The 18,868-nt window shown below is 39.9% G+C and overlaps 1 protein-coding gene across 6 annotated transcripts in view; it reads left to right on the top strand.

Annotated features, from left to right (window-relative positions):
- Positions 1-18,868, top strand: part of dock10 (dedicator of cytokinesis 10) — a 98,415-nt gene that overhangs the window by 37,672 nt on the left and 41,875 nt on the right. For 5 of the 6 annotated variants that reach the window (XM_058418469.1, XM_058418466.1, XM_058418470.1 and 2 more), the window contains exons 2-4: positions 10,933-11,052; positions 14,106-14,195; positions 18,214-18,296. In XM_058418469.1, coding sequence (XP_058274452.1) covers positions 10,933-11,052; positions 14,106-14,195; positions 18,214-18,296 — 293 coding nt within the window. Of the gene's footprint in view, positions 1-5,613; positions 5,840-10,932; positions 11,053-14,105; positions 14,196-18,213; positions 18,297-18,868 lie in introns of those variants that run through there. The other variant, XM_058418468.1, reaches the window with a different exon arrangement.

Below are 18,868 nucleotides of genomic sequence, written 5' to 3'. Positions count from 1 at the left end.
ATAGAGTTACGGAGCGATGGCAGAAGAGATGTAACTGAAAGTAAGCAACCGTGTAGGCGGCTTGTGTGTACAAGTGCTTGTTAGTACTATTTTTAGCTTCGCTTTCACAGAAAATCATTAGCAATAACATGCTTGTTGTTGGTCGTTTTGGTGTTAACGGGATTCCGCTTTGGAATCTGTCCAGTGTTTACTGTGATTTGTTGGTTTGTGTTTTTGTCTTGTATATATTAGTCACAAATGTCCCTGAGCTATAGTAAGTAAAATCTAGACTTATTTATATGAAGTTGAACCTGTAGCTGCGTCCCAAATGACATACTACGCACTCACTCTATGCACTATGGACTTTACGGTCTAGTGTATGAATTTTAGAAGAGTCGTATCATCTCATAAGGAGCACTAATGTATTTTACTAACCGAAAGATAAGATCCACCGAAATGTGTCGTCAGCCATCTTGAATAATTTTCCTCATCCAGTGTCAGGGCCTGGTAGCCTGGTAGCCCCACTCCTTTTCCTCTTCGTAAGCAATGTTGTGGGGGTTGAGTGCATGAAGTGTTCAATATTCCACGCTTCCGGCTGAACTGAAGTGCACTTCTTTTTGTTGGAACGTCGCCAACCCTAACCCTAACCCCTGACCATAACCCCTAAGTCTCTACTACACATTGGCACAAAATAGTGTAAGCTTGCACGGATTTCGCACGCACTTCAGCTAAAAGTCCAACACACCAAACTGCTGCTTGGGGATTTTACCCGGTGCTGAGACTTGAAGAGACTGACTAATCAAACCAAAAGCACATCAACAAATCTATACAGCATATTTGGGGATAAAAGCATAAATCACATGACTCATGACTCAAGAAACAGAAACTAATCATGACTAAAGGTTCTGTAATAAGTCATGTAACTTTTGTTATTGTTATTATTATGAAATGAATATGAATATTATGAATATTATAAAATGGTAGGAAAGTTATTCACGACATGGTGGGTTAGTGTTAGCACTTCAGAAAGTTGATCATTTTCCAGTTAAAACATGCATTCGATTGTTTTATTTCTTACTTCTTTCATAGCCAGATCATTTTTTAACACTAAGCTAAGAAACATCCATTCGGTTCACTCACCAGCCTTGTGCTCTTGTAATTATTAAGCCTAAAAAAATTGCTTGTCATATTACAGGGGGAAAAAAAGCAATCATAACATCCTCTGTCCTGAAGACTTCTCCATATCTGAAAACTTTTCCTGATATTGGAGACTCCTTCCATAAATGCTGGTTTCTTCTACATGGAAATCTTCTAATAAGAAGTGTGTAAGTTGTTAGTATAGAAATGATAACAAATTGTAATGAATTAATCAACACCTAACTGAATAAGTGATTAGGTTTAAGTCTGTCTAATCTCCAAATATGATACTCTGACATCCACATTACACTTAAAATTCATGTTAGTCATAAACCGGAATCTAACCGGAAACACCATTTTTTCCCAGCCATACTGACGGTGCATTCCAGTCATGTGCATGGCTAACCTGACTGAACTGTTTAACTTATTAACTTATATGCTAACAGTTTGCTGTGTTTGTCTTGTGTGACAAACCCAAATCTAAAAAATTGTTGTAAGTTTAAACCTTTCTACCAGTCGACTTATGGAACACTTTCAATCAGTATGAATTATTTTATCACAACAAGATATGATATGAAATGAGTCAGGACCCTGTTGGCTATTAGTGTGAGGCACGCGTTTTTCCATTTGTGGGATAACCTTCGACAGAATTTTAACAGCTTTGAATTTTAGCCTCACTTGGGGCATCTCAGAAAGCAGAAATGGGTTTGATATCACCATTTACTTTAAAGCTCAAAATATTTGTGTGAAAAAATTTTTGGTTTTTTAGAACTTTTCTATGAATAAACTATATTGCCAATAGTTTTGGAACACCCCTCCAAATCATTGAATTCAGGGGTTGGGCTTAGCCCCTTATTTCCAGTGAAATGAACTCTTATTGCTTCAGCATACCAAGACATTTGGACAATTTTATGCTCCCAACTTTGTGGGAATAGTTTGGGGATGACCCCTTCCTGTTCCAGCTTGACTGTGTACCAGTGCACAAAGCAAGGTCCATAAAGACATGGATGAGCGAGTTTGGTGTGGAGGAACTTGACTGGCCCCGATAGAACACCTTTGTGATGAATTAGAGAGGAGACTGCAAGCCAGACCTTCTCGTCCAACATCAGTACCTGACCTCACAAATGCGCTTCTAGAGGAATGGTCAAAAATTCCCATAAACACACTCCTAAACCTGGTGGAAAGCCTTCCCAGAAGAGTTGGAGCTGTTATAGCTGCAAAGGGTGGACCGACTCCATATTACATTCACGTGCATGTAAAAGCAGACGTCCCAAAACATTTGGCAATATAGTGTATATTTTTCCAGTAGGCTCGGTAAAAACAGAAATACTAAAAAAAACAAAAAAAAAAAACAGAAAAACTATGAAGTTTAATAAGAAAGTGTCTACTCCCATATGAGCTTCATATTAACCACCACTGTGGAGTGTGACATGGCAGAAATTCAATGTTGAATACGAACACAACAAAACCAGGCGCAAATTCCATTTTGTGGTAAAAAGGCTGTGTTTTGATCGATAAGCCAGAACTTTATCCTTAACTGCTAACCGACAACCGCCACTGAGTGGGCCAATTATTACAGTATTAAAATATCCAATGAAATTTTATGTTACTGTGCTCTTGTGTTGTCCAACAAAACGAGTTAAACCTCCACAACTAACAGCATAATTCTAGTGAAAATCTGGAGCAAAATCTGATATCATTATTCCGACTATGATAGAAATCACATAAACAAAAGGCTTCACGGTTGAACAGTTTTAAAATTGTAAATAAAGAACGTAGTTAAATAGTAAGTGACATTTGAAGCACAATGCATAAAGCCATTATTTCTTGTCTTTTGTCTGGAACAAGCGTGGTTTGTGGTTTAACAGAAAACTCAAACTTGCAAAAACAAAACCTGTGTAGCTTTGGTGTGTATGTGTAGTGGGTGGGCTTCAACAGCAGAAGACCACAAAAGAGCAGAAGCAGACAGGAAGAAGATGATGCTTTTCCACTGTCCACTGGGTATTTATTTTTTTTTTTTTTCGTAAATCCGAGCCCAACGTACCGGTCTGGAAGCCTTCGCTTTGTGTTCTGATATTGATTTTCTGCTCACCGCGGATGTAAAGACTTACTGTAGACCTCACATCATCTCAGCAGTCTGGCCATTTTCCTCTGACCTCTCTCATCAGCGAGGCATTTCCATCTGCAGAACTGCTCGATGTCTTGTTTTTCACAGCATTCTGTCTAGAGACTGTTGTGAGGGAAAATCTCAGGAGATCAGCACTTGCTGAAATATCCAAGTCAGCCCATCTGGCAGCAACAAGCATGCCACAGTCTAAGTCACTGAGATCACATATTTCATGTTCGTCATAGATGTGACCATGAACCGAAGCTCCCTTTTTATCTGCATTGTGCTGCTTCCACATGATTGGCAGGTACAGGTGTATATGTGACTGAAATATAAATGAGTATGTAGTAAATGAACGATTTTTGTCGCAAAGTGTGGATAAATTACTCCATTCACAAATTTTTGGCTCAAACACATGACTTCCCCTTACGCAACTGCGTTCTATTAAATCACACGTTATAAATTTTCGATCCAGCTGGAATTATCAGGGATCCCCGACAGCCCCAGGTAACTTCTCATTAAAAATGAATGACAGAATAGCTTCTGCGGTTTGACTGAAGCAGTGAAAAGGAGGCATGATTGACACGATGACACAGCGACAAGCGACTTTTGAATGACGTACTCCTCCAGTCCTCTTCACCTTCACAACTTTCCTATCTATGAATTGACCTTACACTCAGCAATGACAAGAAAGACAAGCATTTGTCAGGTTTTCTCCAGCACTGACCTACAATATAACATACATTTTAAACAAAGGTGATGTGTAACAATGTAAAGTGTTGAAAAGCTACCACGCGACAAACTATTGAGAATGTGACGTAACTTGCTAGTTGGTGTGTGTGTGGGCATGTTTTATAGCTTGGTGGGGAACCCCGAGGATAATCCCCACAGTGATTGTAATCTCTGACTGTTTTGATCATGTGGGGATGATTTTCTGGTCCCCACAAGACTTTTTTTTTTTTATTGAACACGTCAAATGCATTTCTAGTGGCTACTGAGGTTAGGTTTAGGGTTATATAACATTTAGGTGTAGAAATAGCATTCATTAATGGTCTTAACTAATGCATGATAAGCATGTTCTCACAGGGATAGTTAAATTTGTGTTTTGCATCTCGCTAGTGTTTTTTTGTTTGTTTGTTTTCACTTCTATGTGAGTCTTTAGCTTCTGTCTCATATGTAGCTTACTGCCCTCACTGTTGAATACCCACCATGGCCTACCAGTAATACTAATACAAGTCTTGGTGGTCAGACATGTGGGCAACTTGTCCGTAAAATTATGATCCACAGCTCAAACCAAGCACTCTCTAATGGAATTGAGCCAGTTCACCTAACTGCTGACTTTGTTTAGAACTCAAACATTGTTATCTGTTATATGCTAACCCCGCGTCATGTTCCCTGTCTGACTTCCTATTTTAAAAGGAAACCCGTCAGCGTACAGAATGAAATCACAGCTCAAGTCATGCATAATAAGTGTCAGAGAGCTAGTTGAAAAGCACTTAACACTGCTCACTTGACTTACTCTGAAATTAGTAATGGCTAATTCCTACACTGTGGCTTAGCTTTCCCCCACATCATTCCATCGACACTCACAGCTTCGGGTTTTAATTAATATTTAGCTTAATGACACTAATTAGGTTTAGCTAATCATTAGCTAATGCTGTTTAAAAAAATACTTAGTGTCAGATAGCTACTGCTGGTGAGGAAACTTTAGCTAGCTGAACTATTAGCACAGTGCTGCATTCGGTTAGCTGCTTAGCTCTTAGTATTCACCATGTCCTTAAATGTTGAAATATTTCAGCTCAAAATAAACGGGAGTTCACAATTCACCTCGGATTCATCTTTATATTTAGCAGAAATGTAGAGAAATTAGGTAGAGATTCATATACTTGTTTTGATTAGCATTTAGGCTTCACACAGGACCTGTGCTAATGCAGTACCTGTATGTGGATCAAAGATGCTCCTTAAGTGATTTATTACTAAAAAATATTGCAACAGTTATTTTTATTATTTATTGTTTTTTTGTTGCTGGAAATAAAACTGAAAGATAATTCTTGCACTTTTTTAAATACCCTATTAGTGATTTCGAGAGCTGTATTGTTTCTGTAGTGTTATGACTATTAAAAGTTGATAGCGTGTGTGCACAAGGACACACACACACACTGAGAGAGAGAGAGAGAGAGAGAGGGACGGAGGGAGGTAATTCATCGAAATCGTGAAATAGAGCTATTGTTTCGTTTCTGTGTTTGTTTTACTCACAAAAATCATACCATAACTTTAAAAGAAAAAAACCCCTAATCTTCTTAATGTAAATGTGGAAAGTCTCACTAAGTCTCACTCTGTGAGTGACATCACGCGCCAGTTAAGCGCTACTTCCTCTCCTGACCACACATTCAGTATGAGCTGACAGGTTTCACATGTAGTCAGGGAAGGTTCTACTTCTTTTTCTTTTCAACACGTTTACTCCCAAGCTCGAGAGGTGGACACGTTCACCGACGCCGTCTTCCCGCATCTCGTACACACAGAGCACTTTTCACCATGAGTTTTCGGAGTAAAATCACCTTTCGGAAGAAGATCAAAACGAGGCGAGCCCGAGCGGATTTCAGCCGAATAAGTTGCGTATGTATCTGTTTATGTGTCTCTTCATCTCGAACTGCTTCCACATGACTCTGACAGACTTTTCTTTCCATCTTTGGACTGCAGTCATGGGTTCATGAAACTTGTCTTGTGTCAGACGCGTGAGTGTGGGATTTTTATTTCGCTAGTGAAAGTCTTGTGAAACAGTTCTAGTGAGTTATAAGTGGTTGAGAAAATTCAGCTTTCTCTTTCTGCATTGTTTCCATCGTTGCTATCTTGCATATGAATTGTTCGCTTCTTCTTTAACTTCCCTTTATGACATTCATAGCATTTGAAGAGTTTTCAGTTATCTACACTTCAGACTTTCATTCTATTTCATTCATTTCCATTCAGATTAAGAGTGTCTTATTGTGTGTATGATTGGTTGGAGTTAAACACGTGCTGGCACAACGCTGTGATAAGTTGGTTCATGGAAGTTTCACTCCATGGACACGCCAAGCTGACGTAAAACAACACTGGTTCCCATGGAGACTGGGGATGCCCCCGAGAAGCCGTTGTGCGATCTTCCCCTTTATGGCCGTTTTTGGGTACAAGAAGGTTTCTCACAACTATATAGCATACAGCTGAGCGCAAAAGTTTGCATGTTCTGAGGACAAAGATGTGCGAATTGACGAAGTGAAATATGACTACTAAGTGTGCTGGGTTTTGCAAATACGTCATGCCACGAAAATAGAGAATGTTCATATAATGAATAGGGAAGCTCTCTCTTTTTAAAAGTCATTTCAATAATAAGGTCTCGTTATGGTTGACACAAGTTACTGTCAGTCTTATGTTTTGAATGGTTTTTATTTTTATCCTTTGGAATTGAAAACTTGATTGTCATTGATCAGAAAGCATTGATTTGCCTGGGGGGGGCTTGTACAAGGACCCAATGGTGGCAGCTTGCCAGTGCTGGGGCTTGAACCCCGAGCTTCCGATCAGCTGAGCCAACACATCTTCAATAAAGGTGTGATAAAGACAGTTGCAGTAACTCTGCTTCATGACTTTTCTTCACTGATTTACCTTCTTGTTACAGCATGTTTTTTTATGATTTATTCCTTGATTTTCTCCACAGCTTTCTGGATAGTTTTTATGATTCTTAGCAAAGGTGTGTGGCACAGGTGTGTGTCTCTGTGTGTGGGACATCATTTGTTGTAGGATGTGTAATATCATGCTTTTTTAGTTATCTGACCTGCAGGTGATATAATGTGTAGCCGTGGAAAGATCCGTGTAGGCTAACAGGCATGATCACATCTGAGACTTGATTTTTTTATAGAATTAGTGGAACATTTTTTCATATCTAACCAAACATCAAGTTCAAGTTAAATGTCGCAGGGGAAGTCATCTGATACTAAAAAAAAAGGTGAGAAGATCACAAAGCACCAGGTGTTATAAAATCCTGGCTGTGTTAAGTACTTGGTATGTCTTCTTATATTCAAATGATTAACTCATAGTAGATGTACTGGCAGAAGAGCATGAGCATGAGGGATATTTCTGAAACAGGAAGCACAGGTAGTACCTTCCTTGTACCGCAGCAGAGTTTAACACCGTGCACAATAAAAGCTGCCATAGTGATTTACTTTTATTATATCGTAAACCTTCAGTGTGCACTGAATTGTTCACTTTTCAACATATCATGAAAAAAATAAAGAGGGATGTTTCACAGGTGACCCATGTGTTTATGATCGTAATGTTCTACAAACCAAACTGAATATACACTGATCAGGCATAACATTATGACCAGTGACAGGTGAAATGAATAACATCTCCTCATCATGGCACCTGTTAGTGGGTGGGATATATTAGGCAGCAAGTGAACATTTTGTCCTCAAAGTTGATGTTTTAGAAGCAGGAAAAATGGTCAAGTGAACCGGTGACAGGGTCATGGGCGGCCAAGGCTCATTGATGCACGTGGGGAGTAAAGGCTGGTCCATGTGATCCAATCCAACGGACGAGCTACTGTTGCTCAAATTGCTGAAGAAGTTAATGCTGGTTCTGATAGAAAGGTGTCAGAATACCCAGTGCATGATGGGTCAGGGCTGTTTTGGCAGCAAAAGGAGTACCAACACAATATTAGGCAGGTGGTCATAATGTTATGTCTGGTCGGTGTATAGTTTTCATAGTTTTATGGTCAGACTTTCAAGCTAAGTAAGTAGTTTTCATTCAGAATTTAGGAAAATCAGTAAGGCTACCAGCACGTTTTTTGGGCCTTCTGGGTGAAGCTCATTCATTTATTTTGTTGTGAAGATGCCAAATCTGTGGAAAGCTTTATGAGGAAAACTGTTATTTACCTATAATTTATCTATTTCTTTTGCTTTACACATTAGTCAGTGCATAATTCCATATGTGTTATTATATAGCATTAATATCATTGTAAGCAAGTAGAAAAATGAAGAAAACCCCCTATGTTACTGTTGAAAATATTACACAGCTTGAATGAGTTTGTTTTCTTTGGATGCTGTATTGATTTTTATTAGACATCAAAGTCCAGAACAGCTGTGTTAACACACAACATGAGACTTAATTACTAACACATCTATAATTACGTGATCCAGCAACGGCAGAAAAGATCTGGCACAATGTGGTAGAGGCATAGAAGCAACCTGGATTATTATTCATTCAGGATTTGACAGAGGCTTTGTAACTGCAACTCTAGTTCAAGATTTCGATGGATCATGTAGATCATTGACCTCAAGTGTCCTCTGGAAATGGAAACACAATGTCTTCTGTTTGTCTTCTGAGTTCGATAGATTAGCCATAAAACCTTAGACAAGCGGCATTCGATCGACTTATTAGACGTTTTCAATCCACGTAAACAAATGAATTATTTTATGGCTGCAAGTCCGATATAAAATGAGTCAGGACTCAATGTGTGACTCGTGTGTTTTTCCCTCTTTTTCTAAGCATTTTAATTTTAGATGCCTCTCACAGAGCACTAATGGGTTTGATATCGTTCTTTACTTTCCACATTTCGTTAGGAAAAATTAACCATACATGCACATTCTTAAAATCCTGAGCATACAGCATATGGCAGACACCCTTATCCAGAGCGACTTATCTCATTTATACATTTGAGGGTTAAGGGCCTTGCTCAAGGGCCCAGCATTCACAACATTCTGATCAGTAGTCCAATACCTTAACCACTGTGCCACCACTTCCTTTTCATATGAGCCACCACTGTGGAGTGTGACATGACAAAGAAATTCAATACTAAACACCAACACAACAAAACAGGCTAAAATTCTATTTCGTGCCCTCTGGGAAAAAGAGTTTTAAAAAAGCATCTTGTTAGATGGCTCGTCAGGTAGCTTGATACTCAGCTGTATTTTAGATTGAGCAATGATGATGATGATGGTGGTCATGGTGGTGGTGGTGATGTCCATTCATTCCTGCTTTATGGTTTTCATATCACGCAGCAAGTCATTTTTGCTTGTACCCTTCGAACACATGGCTAATATAATTATGTATATGCCAAAATTTTCCATCTACATCTTTTTTTGCATGTTGGATTTTTAACCATGACCGTCTGAACAAAGAGAACGCTTTAAAAAGCATGTAGCCGCAGACACCTCTGATGAGTTTATCTATTTCAGATATCAGTCATGAGAGAGTTGTTGCTGATTGGTGAAACAGCATGCAAGTGGGTTGCAAGGTGTGAATGCTTACCCGGCTTACGTACGTGGTAACAGTTTCGACTATTTCTGACAGCTGAAGACAACATCGAATGCAGAAGACAAATGAAATTGAACTGGTGGAAAAGTTCACAGTTCACATAAGGGGAAAGGACGAGGGATCGATTCTAGTCATGGTTGCTTATGCTGAGGTTGTTTATTAGTGGTACATAGAGGAATAATCCACTATGTACCCTTATTCTGTCTTAAATCACACCTATTGGGGACTAGTAATTAGTCTACATGCTAGCAAAAAAGTTTCACTATCCCACCCATATGTGGCTCATTCCCAAAACTATTTCCACAAATTTAGAAACACACAATTGTATAGAATGTCTTTCTTTGTTGTAGCTTTACAATTTCCCTTCAATGGAACTGAGGCCTAAACTTGTTCCAGCATGACAGTGATGATGAAGACATGGCTAGAGGTTGGAGTGGAAGGACACTCCAGAAATGGCATAAATCTGGAATAGACCTCATGGGTCAGGTGTCTGCATACTTTTGTCTATATGGTGTATAAAATGATGTTTACCATTTCAGTAATAAAAGCACAGGATGGATAGTATAGACTGTTGATGTTTACTTTTAGTGTTGGCTCAGTGGTTAAGGCTCTGGGTTGATGATGTTATTGATGGTCAGGGTTGAAGCACCAGCTCTGCCAGACTGTCACTGTTAGGCCCTTGAGCCTTAGGGCCCTTACCCCTTTCTGCTCCAGGGGCTGACGCTGTGCTTCTTTGACCTAATAGATAAATGAAGGCTGCTTTTAGGCTGCTACAGTCTATAGTTTGAGTATTACGTGTTCTTTTCTGGGCAGATGAGCTCTTTTATTTGCGTGATATTTTATGTCTGATATTAAAAAAGTCCAGTTTAACTGTGCTGATGCTCAGATCTAAAAATATCAAGTCAACACGTCAGTAAAAATATCTAGTCAACAAGTCAGTAAATCAAAAGTCAATAGCACCACAGCTGGAGAGAGTTTATTATTTTTATGTGGATATGGATGGCAGAGCAGATGTGTCTTGTATTTGGGTTAATTTTGTAAAAGTTCTACACACTCTACTGGTCACTTAGAAATATTAAATCTTACCATAGAGTCGTCCCTCCGTCCCTTCCACCAACATGCGCTAGAGTTTGTCAGTCTGCCTGCTAGGATTTTATTGCTAGCGATGTTTGTACTTTTGTTACTGAGATCCATTCAAGTGTCAGGAAGCCAAGGATTAAGATAAACAAATCTGTGTCAAGCGATCAAAGCACACTGAACATGAATAAGAAACCAGTGAATAACGTGGGAGGAACGTTAGTACTTCTACAAGTACAGTTTATTCGCTATACAACCATCATTTTAGTTCTGATTTATTTATCTCATTCAGGCCATAGTGCACAGATTTTTAAAAAAATTCTCTCTCTCTGTCTCTGTGTATACAGCAGGAAAAGCCGAAGCTGATCGATCCTCTGGACTATGAGGCTGTGATTTCTGAGCTAGAACCAGAGCTTAAGGAGGACCCACTACAAGACCTGTTGCTCTTCCCAGACCATGATTTCACTGTGAGTATGTGTGTGTGTGTGTGTGTGTGTTACCCACAAAAGCAACTGCCCTGACGAAGGGCATACCATACCTTTAGTCACAGTTTCTCAGAAACACAAGGTTTTCACTTTCTATACCATGACCTAGATTTGCCAAATCCATATACTATACCACAATAGAAAGTAAGTTTAGCACTTGAGCTGGGTGATAGAGTAATACTTTTAATACCAGCTCCTTTGCATTTACCAGGCAATCTCTCCATGAGTCTGCAGAATTGTTAAGACTCCTGTTTAAACTCCTGCTAGTGAAGACATGATGTGATTACTCTCTGTGATCGCTGTACTCACGTTCGACACGCACGAACGGTGGCTTCGGCTGAACGCATGTTGTGACACATCTCAACCCAAATTTATGGAAAATCTGCTGTAATTGTGAGAAACTGCATGCTCTAAATATTGCTGAGTTTGCTTGATTTCGTGTTAATCGATCCTGAAGGAACCGACTCTAATGAGGTGAATTTTTTGGATTCTTTTGTCGAAAAGGATGTAGGGTTCTCAACAATAATCATGGTACATTAAGTCGCAAATCTGTTTATAGTTACAGTAACAAACTGATTGGCTGCCAGGGTGGTTTCCTTATGAACAGAAGAAAACAGCATTAGTTACAAAGATAACCACCATGGCGCCATGGTCTAGCGGTAGAACCGGCTAAATATGTAACCTTCCTTTTTACATCAGTTCTTGCCTGACAGGAATGGAACCGATGTGGTCTCCTGCTGTCGTAACACATCAGCCTGTGTTGTGCAAAACGACAGAGATGCTTTTCTGCACATCACGTTTATAAATAGTGATTATTTCAGTTGTCGTAGCCTTCCTGTCAGCTGACACCTCTCCTCTCTCTTCTGACCTTTCGTCAATGAGGCGTCTTGGTTTCCAGGGCTGCCATTTGCTGGATTGTTTTTGCACCATTTTGTGTGAACTCTACAGACTGTTGTGTGTGAAAATCACATGTGATCAGCAGTTTTTTTTTTTGAACCAGTCTGTCTGGCACCAACAGCCACACCATGGTCAAACCAGAAAGAGCATATATCACATGGTCAAGAACACAAAGCTCTCGATGCGATTAATTCATGCGCCACAACAGCTGATCAGATATTTGCATAAACGTGTGTATAGCGGTATAGCTATTAAAGTGGCCAGTGAGAGAATATCACCATTGTGTTAGTGCTGCACGGACTCAACACATACGGAGACAAAAGTGTGTGCAGCTCAGTCTGACGTGTGTGTGCTGACATTTTTAGCAGCGTGTGTGCTTGTGCGAGTGAGATCAGCATGCTGCACTTCTCCAGGCACGGCCCAATGAACACAGCCAGCAGACAGAGGCCCAGCCAAGCAACCACATCCTCTTTCAGGCACAGCTAAAGACATAGCCACAGTTTGAAGCTCAAGCATCACTGCATTCACACACACATACACACACATGCAAAACATGCACTCACACACACACACACACACACACACTCGAAACCACGTACACTGTGGATAAGCCACTTGATCTGGTCGGATGAAGCAGGAGGTGCAAGGGCACGAGTATACTCCTGCCAAAACAGGCACACAGCACCGTGTTGTCCCAGTTTAACAAACACACATCTGCACAGCACGCCACATTCTGATCTCTTGATTTCACCGGTGCTAATTAGCGTGGATGTTTGCTCATTAGTGACTTCATTAGTGCACTAATGCACGTTATTAGATCAGAGGTTCAAATCGAGTCGCTCTAATTGGATGTTTGGGATGTACCGCCTATAATAGGATATAGAGAGCTGAAATGGTTAAGTTGATCACAGAGGACACGCGTGCTCTTGATTGCATAAATCCAAGTGACGTTCGTACGCCTGACGCCTGGCGCTAATTCAGCACTTATCTTTCAGCCATGTGATGTGCAGCAGTCTGAAATTAAAACCTCCCACTATTTCCCTCATCAGTTTTTACAAGCAATAATTGAAATTAGATTGTATTATATTTCCAGCTTCTTTAGGTGACTAATGAATGTATTAGCTGACTAGCTTTAAATGTACACTGTTTTCACTCAGTTTAATTAACTAGCTCGCTATACATCTCACAAGCCAGACTTCCAGCATCTGCTACGAAGCCTAGTATCTTTTGTGTATCAACACGACCAAGAACCGTCTACGACAGACGACAAACACACTTTTTTCCCTTTCTGCCTTTAGCAAACATTTAAAATATATTTTTACCTCACATCGAAGTCTTTAACACTTTAATAAAAGTGACATTGTTTGTATTTTTTCCTCTGAAAAACATTGTGTTACAGTGTTTGCAGAGACACAGAGACTAGGATTAGCTTGCTGGCATACTGTTTTGCTAGCTTACTACCACTTTATAATATCGTAACATAAAGTTATCTAGGTTGTTCGCAAAGTTAGAGAGCTATAAAAGTAAGATAGCTGCTGCTAGAAAGGTAACATTAGCCAAACGACTTTTTGGAAGTGCCTTAGAGCAGCACTAGCATAGCTCCAGAGTATCTAAGACTGGAATTAGCTTGCAAGCAAGCCTGTCTACTGGCTAGCATACTTACTACTAGTTTATACTATATTGTATCAAAGTTATCCAGGTTGTTAACAAAGTTAGATAGCTGTTAAAGTCAGATAGCTGCTGGAAAGGTAACATTAGCCATGCTAACCTACTTTTTGGTCATAGTGTTTATGTCATAGTATTTATGTCATAGTGGTTGTTAAAATTTTTATTTTTAATCACAGACAAAAAAAAATGGCTACATATTCAATAGCATGTTTAATAAATTAATAACCACAGTAGATAACTAGGTGCTTTGTAATGGACATGTACAAGGCTAGCAAAGCTAACAGTTAATCTGTTAGCATGTCTATAGCGGTAATACAGCGTGTTTGACTGTTTAAGACTTGAGAGAATTGTTTGTCATGTTGTAACATTGAAAAAAGTGAATGTTCGATCTGTGTGTAACTATTAGAGAACGTTCACAATGTTAAACTTTTCTCTTTGTTACACACACACACACACACACACACATGCAGGTGTCTACCCTTCCTCAGGAGAGACGAACGCAGCAATCCACTGTGCCAGAGGGGGCAGAGGAACAGGCTGAAAGTCTGCTGGTCAGACAGGTGAGTTGGTGTGTGTGTGTGTGTGTGTGTGTGTGTGCTACGATGTAGGAGAGCTTGGGGTGATGATAAGCACTTGGTAAAGCCAAACTCCGCGTGCATGTTTATATGTTTTGTGTGTGTGTGCTGCTATGGTGAACCCGTGCCAAATGTAGGTTTTGCTCCCTGGTTACCAGCAGTTATTGGAGGTTTGACCCAATTCTTTCTCTCTCACACACACTCTTTGTGTGTGTGTGTGTGTGTGTGGGTGGGTGTGTGTGTGGTGATGTAGAGGAAATGGCTGTAGACCATTACTGTGAAGTGGAGTACACACACACATCATTAGCTTGTACATAAACAACAGTTAGGGAAGGGAGAAGAAAATGTAGACAAGATAGAACTGTGTTTTTTTTTGTTGTTGTTGTTCTTTTGTGTGTGTGTGTGTGTGTGTGTGTTTCAGGAGGAAGTTTAAATTTCTGTTCAGGTCTGTCTATGTTCCAGAGCTCTGAGCAAGCACCGAAATAAACCAGACAACCATGTCACATCTTGACTCTGTGTGTGTGTGTGTGTGTGTGTGTGGATCAATCCCTGTCAATGCCACCCAGCACTGTTTTGCACTGGTAGAAAATAATTATTACCGGGTTTTCTACCCAGAACCTTCCTCTGGATATTTATGCAATATTTATTCCTGGCTATGAAAGACTACAAATATGGTGTCATTAAAAAATCCTAAAGATGATCCTAAACCTTCTCGGACAAACATAATCTTGGTTATCGTGAATCTATCGTGAATCGGCATGTTTGTTCATCCCTGTGAGGGACAAAGCTAATCCCATTCTCATGAGGTTTAATTCATTTGAATCATTAATCACATCTGGGAATCATCTCAGCCTCTCGTGCTAAACTCTCAGAAAACAGGATTGAGTTGTGCACAGAAGTGATTTTATAATTCAAGACCCTTTTTAATTACTCCCACTCGCTCACCGCAGTATTTTATAATAAACCAAGTCTAATTCCCTCAAATATAAACAAATAATGAGTCTAGGTGAAATTTGTTTAATGAAGTAAACATATCCTTCATAGGAAAATAATTAACTAGTGAGTAGAGTTAGCAACAAGTTAGCCGGCAGACAGTAGTAGAGTTAGCAACATGCTAGCCGGTAGACAATAGTAAGTAGCGTTAGCAACAAGTTAGCCAGGAGACAATATTGAGTAGAGTTAGCGACAAGCCAGTCTGCAGACAATAGTGAGTAGAGTTAGCAACATCCTAGCCGACAGACAATAGTGAATAGCGGTAGCAGTTAGCATCAAGCTAGCCAGTAGGCGATAGTGAGTAGCATTAGCACCAAGCTAGCCTGCAGACAACAGTGAGTAGAGTTAGCATCAAGTTAGTCGGCAGACAATAGTAAGTAGTGTTAACAACATGCTAGCCAGGAGACAATATTGAGTAGAGTTAGCAACAAGCTAGCCAGCAGACAATAGTGCATAGAGTTAGCAACAAGCTAGCAAACAATAGTGAGTAGCGGTAGGAGTTAGCATCATGCTAGCCAGTTGACAATAGTAGAGTTAGCAGCATGATAGCCGGTAGACAATACTGAGTAGTATTAGCAATAAGCTAGCCAGCAGACAATAGTGAGGAGCATTAGCAACAAGCTAGCCAGCAGATAATAGTGAGTAGCATTAGGAACAAGCTAGCCGGCAAACAATAGTGATTATTAATGAAGAAAACTTTATAGGAAAATAATTAACTCCAATGTCAGCGTGTTATGGAGAGCAAAGCTTTCTCTCTCACAAACACTTTCCTGAGATGCTGCAGGATAACCTCGGGCTGCTATAAATGCTGTGTTTGTGGTACTTTCTAAGCGCTAACTTCCAAGTTGTACAATAATAACCGCATTTTTAGGAAAAACATGTGAACCTCCATGAAAGCAGATTTGTTTGCTCTGTCAGCTCATTATTACTGTTCTACTAACAATGAACTTTTCAGACATCCATCAACATTTTAGACTGAAACAGCATTAGCAACCAGCTAGCCAGCAGATAATAGTGAGTAGAGTTAGCAACAAGCTAGCCTGCAGACAATAGTGAGTAGTGTTAGCAACAAGCTAGTCTGAAGACAATAGTGAGTAGAGTTAGCAACAAGCTACCCTGCAGACAATAATGAGTAGAGTTAGCAACAAGCTAGTCTGTAGACAATAGTGAGTAGAGTTAGCAACAAGCTAGTCTGTAGACAATAGTGAGTAGTGTTAGCAACAAGCTAGTCTGTAGACAATAGTGAGTAGAGTTAGCAACAAGCTACCCTGCAGACAATAATGAGTAGAGTTAGCAATAAGCTAGTCTGTAGACAATTGTGAGTAGTGTTAGCAACAAGCTAGTCTGTAGACAATAGTGAGTAGAGTTAGCAACAAGCTACCCTGCAGACAATAATGAGTAGAGTTAGCAATAAGCTAGTCTGTAGACAATTGTGAGTAGTGTTAGCAACAAGCTAGTCTGTAGACAATAGTGAGTTGAGTTAGCAACAAACTACCCTGCAGACAATAGTGAGTAGAGTTAGCAGTAAGCTAGCCTGCGAGAGTTAGCAAACAAAAGCTAGTAATGGGCATGGTCAATATTGAGTAGAGTTAGCATCAAGCTAGCCAGCTAGAGTTAGCAACAAGCTAGCCTGCAGACAATTGTGAGTAGTGTTAACAACAAGCTAGCCAGCAGACAATAGTAGCATTTGCAAAATGCTAGCCAGCAAACATTAGTGGTAATGTTGGTGATTCACAAAACAGTAATGGGCATGGTCAACAGTAAGTAGAGTTAGCATTAAGCAAGCCAGCAGACAATAGTGAGTAGCGTTATCAACAAGCTAGCCGGCAGACATTTTTGGACAATTTCATGCTCCCAACTTTGTGTGAACAGTTGATGACCCCTTCCTGTTCCAACATGACTGTGCACCAGTGCACAAAGCAAGGTCCATAAAGACATGGATGAGTGAGTTTGGTGTGGAGGAATTTGACTGGCCTGCACAGAGTCCTGACCTCAAACAGATAGAACACCTTTGGGATTAATTAAAGAGCCAGGCCTTCTCGTCCATCATCAGTGCCTGACCTCAAAAAGGTGCTTCTAGAGGAATGGTCAAAATTCCCATGAACACTCTCCTAAACCTTGTGTCCAAGAAGAGTTGAAGCTGTTGTGCACTGGTGTACAGTCATGTTGGAACAGGAAGGGGTCATCGCCAAACTGTTCACACAAAGATGGGAGCATGAAATTGTCCAAAAATGTCTTGGTATGAAGCTGAAGCATTAGGAGTTCCTTTCATCTGAACTAAGGGGCCGAGTCCAACCCCTGAAAAACAACACCTGAATTCAATGATTTGGAGGGGTGTCCCAAAACTTTTGGCAATATAGTGTATATTCCAAAACCATGTACTTGGAAGCTCTTATAGGCGAAGGGCTCCGCTTAAATAGATAATATTTTGCTAGAGCGACAGACCAGTGCTTTAGGTTACTACAGTAGATGTCCAAACAATCTGAGTGACCTTAAATGACAGTGAAAGACCCACCTCTTCAGGGAGGCCTTAATTTTCTAAAAAAGCTTTTCGACTCGTGCTATATAGTCCGTGGCATGGTGAAGCAGAATCAGGATGGATTTTATTGATAAAAACTTCAAAGCGCTTCTGTAAGCACTTCTGCTTTACACAAATATTATCAGACCAGCGTAATCCAGTATAAACCATCTTGGACCACCATCAAATGTGCAGCAAAGCACTTGTATTCATTAAGTACTGACTTAGAAGCTGTTATTTTTCTCTCACATGCAAAAAGGAATGCTACAAGAAACAAGTCAGGGTTTAAAAACAGTTAAGGTGTTCCTTTCACACTAACAATGGAGCATATCAAAACATTAACACACACACACACATACACACACACACACACACACACACAGACTTCATTCACTGAATTGTTGTGAAGGCAGTTTTTTTTGTTTCCATCTTGCTCTGTGTGATAACGAAGACTGTTGATCTAACCCAATTTCCTCTGCTTTTACTTTCCAGGCCTGTAAGTACTACAACTCCCAGCTGCACGTGGTCGAGTATACATATCAGGAGTATGCAGGAGACTACCGCGTGCTGCCCAGGTACCTGCCACTTTACTGATATAACAACGCTTCCATCTTGCACACTGTGGTGCAACAGAAATGCATTCACTCTATCACTGTGGAGGCATCCATGGACCGGCATCATGGGGCGGTGTGAGGGATAGCTTACTCTTTTTCTCTTGTCGGTTACAGCAACACTAGACAATTGTGCCCTCATGTATGCAGAAGTGGGCAAAAATGCTACCTTGGGATGCAGCTTGAGAAGCAGTTCAGAAAGACGCAGTGTCTGGTTAGTAGCGGTCTTGTGGTAGGGAAAATCTGTGGTGGATGAGAATTGAGGATGTGAGGAAATAATGTTATTAATAATAATAATAACAACAACAGTAATAATAACAACTACAACAAAACAACAACAACAACAATAATAATAATAATAATAATAATAATGTTTCTATCATTACAAGACAGTAGACAGTCCACATAATCAAAGACCAATTACAGATTAAAAAACTGTAATTATTTATTACAGTAATGTATTACTGTAATTTCTTATAATTATTAATATGCTGAAGTTTTTTTGTAAATAGTCAAAGTCAACGTAAAATAAGCTT

Source organism: Hemibagrus wyckioides, linkage group LG20 (assembly GCF_019097595.1).
Source record: "Hemibagrus wyckioides isolate EC202008001 linkage group LG20, SWU_Hwy_1.0, whole genome shotgun sequence".
NCBI lineage: Eukaryota > Metazoa > Chordata > Actinopteri > Siluriformes > Bagridae > Hemibagrus > Hemibagrus wyckioides.
The sequence above is the reverse complement of the archived record's forward strand: the minus strand, read 5'-3'. Positions and strand labels throughout refer to the sequence as shown.